Source organism: Branchiostoma belcheri, unplaced genomic scaffold (genome assembly GCF_001625305.1).
Source record: "Branchiostoma belcheri isolate BF01 breed outbred unplaced genomic scaffold, Haploidv18h27 scaffold118, whole genome shotgun sequence".
Classification (NCBI taxonomy): domain Eukaryota; kingdom Metazoa; phylum Chordata; class Leptocardii; order Amphioxiformes; family Branchiostomatidae; genus Branchiostoma; species Branchiostoma belcheri.
Window position 1 is genome coordinate 268,600 of NW_017802580.1, and position 10,113 is coordinate 278,712.

The 10,113-nt window shown below is 37.0% G+C and overlaps 1 protein-coding gene across 1 annotated transcript in view; it reads left to right on the forward strand.

Annotated features, from left to right (window-relative positions):
* The window catches only part of LOC109462505 (low-density lipoprotein receptor-related protein 2-like), a 19,956-nt gene extending 12,522 nt beyond the window's left edge, over positions 1–7,434 (forward strand). The window contains exons 15-22 of the mRNA XM_019759058.1: positions 202–360; positions 1,217–1,361; positions 3,118–3,243; positions 3,501–3,614; positions 4,918–5,088; positions 5,275–5,291; positions 5,814–6,056; positions 7,378–7,434. Of these exons, the coding sequence (XP_019614617.1) occupies positions 202–360; positions 1,217–1,361; positions 3,118–3,243; positions 3,501–3,614; positions 4,918–5,088; positions 5,275–5,291; positions 5,814–6,056; positions 7,378–7,434 (1,032 nt within the window). The remainder of the gene's footprint in view (positions 1–201; positions 361–1,216; positions 1,362–3,117; positions 3,244–3,500; positions 3,615–4,917; positions 5,089–5,274; positions 5,292–5,813; positions 6,057–7,377) is intronic.
* Positions 7,435–10,113: the final 2,679 nt, after the last annotated feature.

A 10,113-nucleotide genomic window follows, 5' to 3' on the forward strand; every position in this document is an offset into this window, starting at 1 on the left:
GGGGGGGGGGTAAACGGAAGATGGAAATAGGGAAAAAACTTTGCGTATGTACGCAAAAAAATCACCATCCGTAGGTCCTTTGCACTACTTGCTCCGAAATTGGACTTTGCTCAAGTCTTTAATGTACATTCTATCCTGTCTGATATTCTTATTAGTGAATTTATTTTCATTTTTGACACAGATTTCTTATTTTTGATACAGATCCAACATGACAAGATATACAAAGTGATGGGCGTCATTACCCAGGGTGCTTACAACCTGGACCACTGGGTGACGTCATACAAACTGGCGTTTCGAAACCGGCTGGATGTCCCGACCTGGACTACTTACACAAACAGTGATGGCGACGATGGCGGAATGGTTAGATTAAGTTAACCTAATTCCAACCGACGTTTTCTTGGTTTAAAGTCAACACATTCGCTCCAAGATAAGAGATCGTTTTCACCTTTTCAATAGTCACTCTGGTCTTCCTCGAAAGACTGGCCCAGTGAGAATTGTCACGTGGCTAGGTCAGTCTTTTGCAGAAGACCAGACTGGTCGAACACCCTGGGTAGGAACAATCTCTTGTATTAGAACAAAGGTTTTAGTTTCAAACATAAAACAGCACAGAAAACTTTCATGATAGACTTTTTACCCTTACACGCAAGTTTCAAGGCACCCAGTGCTGTTTTAAGGGCTTGGAAACCCCATTTTTCAAAGTCAATATTCTAGTCACTACATAGTGAGTTGAAACTACACTACCCCAATGTATATTGATCCTCAATTAGCAAAAATACCCAACATTATGACGGAAAATGGTTACTAGAAGGGCCCTGGGGTGATTTTTAGGGTACCTCCCATAAAAAAGGACTCATCTTGGGGCTTGTTTTTCCAGTTTTAAGTACACAAAGTATGAAATAATGATTGAAATGTGCTAATGTGAAGCAGCATGTATTAATATCATAAAGATTGCCTTATTAATATAATTTCCAGTTTTGCTGCCATGAAATGTCATTGGATGCCTTTAAGAGGCTAAAAAATGGCAGACGAAATAAAATTTGATGAAAAAAGTGTTGGAACAGGGTTAACTTAGAACGTTAACCAAAGGCAGAGGCTGATGCTAATAACTTGAAGTACTATTTGCGAGGTATAGAGGATGCCTTTCAAAACTATACTTTCGTACCTGGCAGTAATAACAACCTGATGAATAGTTACTGTTGATGTTTTCCTGTTTCAGGTTTTCCAAGGAAACACAGACAGCCATCGCTATGTGAGAAACATGTTGGACAGTCCAGTTGATGCGCTCTTCACCCGTTTCTACCCTATGACATTCCACAAGCAAATCGCCATGAGGGTTGAGATTCTTGTGACTGACACCGTTGGTAACGAACCAGTTTTTAATTTTTCTTTTGCTTATAGACAAAGGTTTTTACCCCTTTAGTGGACTTTAACTAAAGGATAGATGGCAGTAATGATGGTCTATTTTCAACGCAAACAGTACCTAAGTTTGAATAAATGAATGAATGAGTGAGTGAGTGAGTGAGTGAATTCATTAAAAGTCAAAGCAATACGAAGTGAGGGAAAATGCACAATGTATTTGTGCAACTACAGTGAAAATCTCCAAAAGAAAAAAAAAAGAATTTAAGGGGATTGATTTAATGTTTAATCACCATTTTAATGGATATCAAAAATGTTGTGTTTTGAAAATTTCACTAAACTGTGCCAAATCTGTAATTCCATTGACATTTGTAAGCATTTCTACAGTATATATCGTATATATTTATGTGTTTTAAGACTATATTGATGTATGCATACAATTAATGCTCTCTAACTGGTTAGAATCAAGATGTGAACATGATGAAGTACACTGTGGCGGCGCATGTCAACCAAGGAAAAGTCTCTGTGGGCGTTTTGACGGATGTCTGCCGCGCAAGTATCACTATGGAGACAAGTAAATATCATTATTTCTTTACTATGACAACTCTCTTAAGTTTTTAGAACTACTATTATTAAAACGCCTTGAAGACAATCAAACCTATTTAAAGCTTCGGATAGAAAAACATTAGATTAAGATCTATGAAAACGATAGAACCTACTAGCTTTGAAAAGTTGCCTATAAACTCCGACTAACTTTTCTATAGTGTTATTTCCATTATGGTATTTAATTTGAGCCAAAAGACCCTTTTTATGAACCTAATTCAAAACTGCCGATTAGTCATGGATATCTTTACCAGATTGCAAATAACATACGCTTATTACAAGATTACTAACAATTAAATCAATAAGTAACAATGGCCATCCAAGATTATGTAACTTGATTTACAGACCAAAAGGTAACCATGCCAAATTTTACTTTCAAATAGCCGGATCTTTTTCACTTTAAATCTATGATTCGGTCTAAATTAAACTCACCCTGTGGCAGGCAAAGATTAATATACATATACAAATGCATACACAAAAATGAAATTGAATAAAATTAATAAAAGGTAGAATACAAGATATTCAATTATTAGAATGGCAATATTATTTTGACATATACTCGTAACACATGATTACATTGAACTCAACCTATTGGTAAATTAAGAAACGTAGTGCCACTTTTATCATGTAGTTGCAGTTTTAAAGTAAAATCAAGATCGGATAAATTTGTTTCGCAGCCCTATATGTGAGGACGTTCTACAAGGAGAATGCGGTTTGGAATCGACCGTTTCGTTGGACGACTTTGAGTGCTACGGTCAGTTGCGTTGATCTGATATAGTAATGATAACTGTGTGTACATGGAACTACACGTAGATTCTATAACCTAGTAACTTTCCTTACCGTGGATGGAATGTCCTCAATCCGTTTGATGCTTTAACAACATTGACTGAGGCCACATCAATTTGATTTGTTGGTCCTCTGATTTTTTTAGAAATTAAAATATGAAGCGTGCGGGCGAAAGAAACAAAACAAAATAGACCCAGCCATCCTAGATCACTGTCATAGATAGTGTTATCTATGATAGTGCTATCTTCTTACACGTATCGCAGCCATCATACTTATATGATATATTAATATATCGATAAGGAACTTCATTTTATAAATAAAGTCTATAACATCTATATTAAAAAATATATTATTCTTATTTTTCTATCAAAGAAATCAACAGCCAGTTCAGTCGGTGCTCGGATGATGCCAGTTCCGTACCTGAGGTATTTCATTCCAGTCAGGCCTGTGACGGGAGGGTCGACTGTTCAACAGGCAAGGACGAGGCCAACTGTGATGGTAAGTCTTGACATGGGGCCCAGTTGGCTTCATTTTTATACAGGGGCCCCATTCTTAATATGAATATTAAGAATGTCTCTTTTCTTTCATAATTTGCGAAGAGAACGAAAGAGACACTGAAGCTAAAATTAATACAGAAATTCCCTATCTTAGATATTATGCTTACATGCTCAAAGTGAACTGCATTTAGGCTCATAAAATGATGCTTTTACTATAAGGTAACCACTCTCGTGCTGCACTTTGTTTTCCTTGAACAGAGTGTGCTATGGAATGTACGACCGGTTCAGATGACCCATGCATTCCGCATGGATGGATTTGTGACGGATTTAAGGACTGTTTGGATCGGAAAGACGAACAGAGGTGTTTCCAAGGTACGTAACAAAAGTTCATAACTTTGCTATTGTTTCCCGGTATTTTGACTCCGTTGTTATAGTTTCTAAGATAATCTACATGTAGACGTTGGTACACACACTTACACTTGCAGAGGACGATTTAGCTGTTTTAGAGAGTTGTGCTGCCATTTGAATTCATTTAAAGAATCGGACAATCATTACAAAAACATATGGCTTGGAACATAGCGACAATCGATTTTGATAGCACATTTGTCCCTGCTTGATTTTTACCCTGCTTTAAGTTTAATTTGAACCATGTTATAATAGATTGGCAACTGTTTGCCCATTAAACAGAATAGGCAAAACAAGTATGTGGCAAAGTGTGAGATCAAAACATGAAATTTACCTATATGATAATGCCAACTGATCGAAATTCACACGGGCATTGTTGTAGTATGGTTGTTTGAGAAAACGTGAAAACTAAGAAGTATATTTAGGACAGAATAAAGCAGAATAGGTCACGGTAGAATAGAAAAACAAACATAACATCTACAATCTATAAAATCAAATTGTTAATAGTATGAAATTTTGCATATACAAGCATTTTCGTTGGCGGATGTTTAAGACACGTTTAGTAAACAATATCTATGATATACTGTCCATTGCAGGAGTATCCAAAGACTGCTTTTTCACCTGTTTGAACAACGTTACCTGTCTACCAACACGTCAGCTGGGTGACGGAATCAGGGACTGTGCTTCAGGAGAGGACGAAAAGCCCAATTACAGTAAATAATTGGTTCTTAAATAGTTACATATGATGGCGACTTTCTTTTATAGTGGTTACGAGCAAATTACGTGGTTTTGTACTCCAAATGTAAAGTTGATTATCTACCAGAGGTCAGTTGAATATACAGGGAAAACTTACTCCATGCCCACTACAATTAAAGTGTTTTTTGTTTGTTCATGACTGGCAGTGATGTATATTGTTTAACATGCAAATTACCTTGATTCAATTAGTTTTGTTATTCATTAAAAAGCTTTACAACAAAGCAATGTTAATTGCCTTGATATGAACAAAGGAGAGTTTTCCACTCAATATTCGACTCAGATATAATTGAAAAAAATCTGGATTTTTGTTTGGTCTAACGGATCGTGAAATCCATCAAACAGGTACAAATTGTAAAAATAATTAATTATTCCTTTAATCCATTTTGAGGATTTGATAAACTTGACAATAAAATACAACATAAGAAGTATTTGTATGGTGCTATGTCTGATATTGCATTTTATCAAATAAGCTTTAAAAGTGTAAGAAATAACAAATCCACATTCGTTTTTACAGTTGAAGAGGTTCTGCATGACAAGTGGGGCTCCTGCAGCTACGACTGCCCGTCTGTCTACGGTAACGCGTTCTGCGTTCCAGACGTGTTTAACTGTGACGGCAATGCGGACTGTTTGGAGGGAGAGGACGAACAGAGATGCGACGGCTTCACATCGGCGCCAGCCAATGAAGGTCATTATATCATCTGTACCTACGCCAAAAAGCAGTTACTCAAGCAACGGGATATGATTTTGAAAACGTCAAAATCAAAATCATTTCAAAATCATATCTAGTTGCTTGAGTTCCTTCAAAATCATTTCAAAATCATATCCAGTTGCTTGAGTAACTGCTTTTTGGTATACCATCTCTTGTTTTCAGAGGCTACTAGTATTAAAGCAACCTGGCAATGAACACATACATTGCCATGGCGACGGTGGTTGCTGTTAGATTTATCAAAATAATTTAAAGAAAATAATTTGACGTTTTCAAAATCATATCCAGTTGCTTTAGTAACTGCTTTTTGGCGCATCGTATTACATGGATGTCTAACCTTCATCGACGCATCTGTACCTATCTATCTGAAAAAAAAACATCAAGCATATAGAGTGTTTTCATTCACTCTCCTTATCATCGAAACTGCAAGCCCGATGATGTCCTCCATGTTGGTGTCCTTGATTTGCATTCTAATGGACCGTTGCTTCTAACGTCCTAATATATATCACTTTTAATTCATAGTTTTGTATATAGAATAATTTTCCTTTCAAAATGTAGGTAATTTAACTTTTCTATTCATATCAATAAGCTAATTTGTAAACTTTTGCTTTCAGGTGGTGATTGCGCGACAGTTGAATGTTTCCTACCTGGTGTTCCGGAACCTTATTGTTTACCCAATCATCTGATCTGTGACGGCCATCCAGATTGTGTACAAGCAGAGGATGAACAGGGGTGTGCCCATAACATGGGAGGTAACAGTCGTCAAGAACCAACCGAGGAACCGACCGGTGGTCAAGAGCCAGGGGGAGGTCATGATGGGGGTCAAGAACGAACTGGAGGACTTTCGGATGGTCAAGAACGTGGCGAAGGACCTACGAGTGGTCAAGAACCTAGCGGTCAGCCTATCTTTGGGAACGGGCCAACAACAGAAGCAACCAGAGGCCAAGGTCGGTTTAAAAACATGTTATCGAAATCTAAGGAACTGTTTGACCAACATAAGAAAGTTTTTAGGTTTTTCTTTGAATTTTTACATTGATTTTGTTTTATAAAATATTATACATGTATAGTGATGTTTTGTAAAGGCCATGTAGATTAATATATTCTGATACATCTTTAAAGAATCATACAAGTTTCACGATGGTCAGATTTTGGGCCCAAAAGTCCCACTCCGCTACTATGTAGATCGAATCCCCCGAACCCGCGAATCTTGTTCGATATGACGTCATTCGAATAGAGCGGGCGTTCGATCTGGGGTTACCCGCGGTCATTACAGTAAAGCCGCTACAACCGGCTACTTCAAGCCCTTTTTTACTGGGAACCACGGAACAGGAAAAATCCACCTTTCCACAAATATGAACCGTTTTCAAAACATTACATCTATGCCGTGATTTTATTGTGGATATGTAACATGTAACGAAGCTACTATCGTCATCGTGGGTGACCTTGAAGGTCAGAATTCTTGTTGACGCTGTTATAAAATCCAGGTCCCCATATCCAAGTGTCATAGCACGCGTGCAAACATGGTATTTTAACCATTCCCCCAAATCGTTCAAATTACCTCATTGAGGGCTTGTTTGGAAGAGGAACGATTTCCGCAGATTTCTGTCTTAGGGATTTTTTAAATATGGCCGCGATTATGAATTATCGGTATTTAAAGTTAAAACACTGCGTTTTTAGCTCTTCTTTTGACTGTAAGTCGAGTTTTAGTTAAAAATTTAAAAAACCTAAGACAGAAAGTTTAAATTTACTGTAATATTTCTAAAAATCCAAAAATCTAACCTTATTTTTAATTTTCGGGGCCTCTTAAAATCAGTTGTTTGGTTCTGGTGAACCCTTTTTGAAATCCGAAATTGATCTCATTTGGAAGCAAATGTACACAAAGTGGAGCAAAGGCAGTGCAAGAATAACATTTGAGATAAACAAAATCACTTATTACATTTTATTTTGACGAGTATTTACTCTCCAATTACTTTTGTTTATTTTCAAATTTTACCCGTTGCCCCCGGGCCGGCCTGGGACTCCCGCGCGGCCACGTTCGAACACGTTCTGTAACCCGATACCTCCCTAGTAATGCGACTTTTAGCCTAGCAACCGACCGCCGTGTTTTAAGACTGTAATCGTTTTCTTGTTGAATGGAGCCACGTTAATTTGGATTTGTTGAAAGTTGAAATCACGCTTAATTGATTGATCTAAAGAACAAACAAGACTATTGGCACTGCAATGTCAGTAAATTATACTGAGCCTGATTATTATTTTTTTCTCTTCCAGATGCAGAGCCTGACGTACAGAGTCATGGACGCAAGGACCAAGCCATGTTTTGGATGACTGTCGCATCGCTTGCCGTTCAGATCTTCTTTTACAATGCTTGATACATAGCACATAGGCAATACATGGGTTTACAAAGATAATGCACTTGTACTTAGCCCAGTCTTCATCCCATTTTACATGGTAGATGGAATAGATAATAATCGAGACAGATAGTTGGAAAATATATTTAGACCTGAAATTTACGATTCCTATTCTGTAGATAACTAGTTGCTACACACATGTGTCGCAACATAAAATCATCGCTACATCTACAACATCAATGCAAAGCATGGAGTTTTAAGAAATATATGAATGCCAATGGTAAAGATTCCAATGTTTTAGTTACATCAAACAAGTTTTAGCAAAAGAAGACATGATGATGTATATTTTTACCATTCATGAGAAAGAGTAGAACGGTTAAACTCGCGAAACTATCAGTGACACCACCTTCTTATATCTACTCACAGAAATATATCGTAGTATAACTCTATACCCCACAAGTTACGCATTAACAACTCAACAAATGTATTCTTCTCACATAAACAAGATCTTTTTTCTGAGTTTTAAATATTTCTAATTTTCTACTGAAAGCTAATATCATCAATTTGACTTTCAAGTTTCAACAATAATAGTGTTCTGATTTCAACCGAATTAAAACATAATGGTAATAATAAGAGGGCTACACAAAGCAACAAGTACATATGCATTGATAATTAACACGTCTGCTAGAGTTACTGAAACATCTTTAAACACAAATTAAAATTACATTACTAGCACCGAAGCCACAGCTACAGATCAGTTTATGTGAAAGTAGAGTTTCTTTTTATTGTTATTGATTAAATCTGCTAATTGACTACATGTATCTTCAGTAAAAATACATACTATGCAAAATGAATACTCTCCGTCGTTTTTTTTTAAATTTACATTTTAATGTCTACACTTCTTACCAATTAGTACCATACAGTTTTAAACTTAAAATGCAAACTATGCAAAGCTGTATTAGGACAACCGTCACATTTATCGATGTAGCTACTATTCAATTTCCAAATAATCCTTATAATAAAATATGATAAGAGTTTAAAAAAAGAGGCGCCATACAATGTATCGAAGTCAAACATGAAGTCTTGCTCTCATCTGAAGTGATTTGAGCTTACACATGTGCCTTTCCTTAAACAACTTTTTCTGGGTTTGAAATATGCGTATCGTCATTGAAAAACATGCGTTTTGACAATGTCATCCACATTGAGGAAGGGGTTACAAATAAATTTCATCTTACTTTTCCCAACCCCATCCTACCTACCACATACCATAAAGATGCATGCACCATAACCCAAGTTATAACCGATAACAAAATCAGCAGCCCCTATTTATAGTGTACCTAAACACATAGCGTTCTGACAAGGTAACAAGCACGTCGCCATATTCTCAGGAATGATTTATACGGGTACACATAACTTACTATAGGAGTAAAGCGGGGAAGCTTCCCGACCGTATTGGCCATGTTTCTTCGGCTACTTTGTGACTCAGAGGTGAAAAGATCAACACAAAACTAGATGAGATTGTTGAATATGGGAGTAGTCAGTGACCAAAGGCACTTTTTTATGTGGGGAGAAAGCATGTCTCATCCCGTTTGCTAGGCTTACCCTGTCACGGCGGTACATTGTGCCAAAGCAATGAGTAGCAGAATCCGTATAGTATTACATACAAACAACCGTCTGTACATGCCTTACTTTACTACTCTTCCCGTTTCAAGCGATCAGTTACCAGCCCCGCGGGGCAACACACCTGGCATTTTTTATCCTCTTCATGTCCTATCCTCAATTAAAGACTTTACTAGCTACAACTTAATTTGCACCAAGATATTTCAAACATCATTTGGAGACTTATGCGTGCCTCTTCTAGAACTGCGTCCTGTATCTGATTATTTAGCATTTAGACTCAATAGTCTATTACTACTTTGGCAACCGTAGTTGTTGTAAGCCGAACTTCTTAAAGACTCCATGGGATGACACCTGGGTATTGATATGAAATAGCTCAATAATGCATGTGGCATGAGAAGTATTTTATTGACCGTTCCTGATATGAGTTTTATCGTCCACAGCTGCGTCCTTAATTTAAACAGGGTTTTGGGTGTACTTTTTTATTAATGTTTATAGGCTGTTCTTGTATATTTGCCAGTAGAAGTAGCCAACTATTTGTTGAAGAAACGTAAACATTGAGATTTGAGGCGTGTGCAGAATATGTATTGAAAAGTTTAGATGTGTGAATCTATGCTGTAATGCAATATTCCCTGTGAGGAAAATAAAAACAACATGCGTCACGTCTTGTAAACAAGGGAATTTGCCTGTACAACATACCCCCTCTATTTATTACACCATAAGCAACCATTCAGCAGCTACGTGTTGTTTGTGACAATATTCTATTTATGCTTAGATGTATGTTTCATAGAAAGTTTATTGCAAATTCATGCCCGAGGGCTAATTGCAAGAACATGATAACAACAATAAACAGTAGAATGATAATAAGTGATGCTAATGCTACTTTATATATACATTTGTAGTTATTGTTGGGTTTGATTTCTTTTCCGTGTGCAGTGGAGTATTAAATGGCCGACGTTTTGCGAGATATATAAATTGGGAGGTGTTAACCCTACCGGTATACCTAGACCGGGCTTTTTTTGACATGGGGGGACCGGGG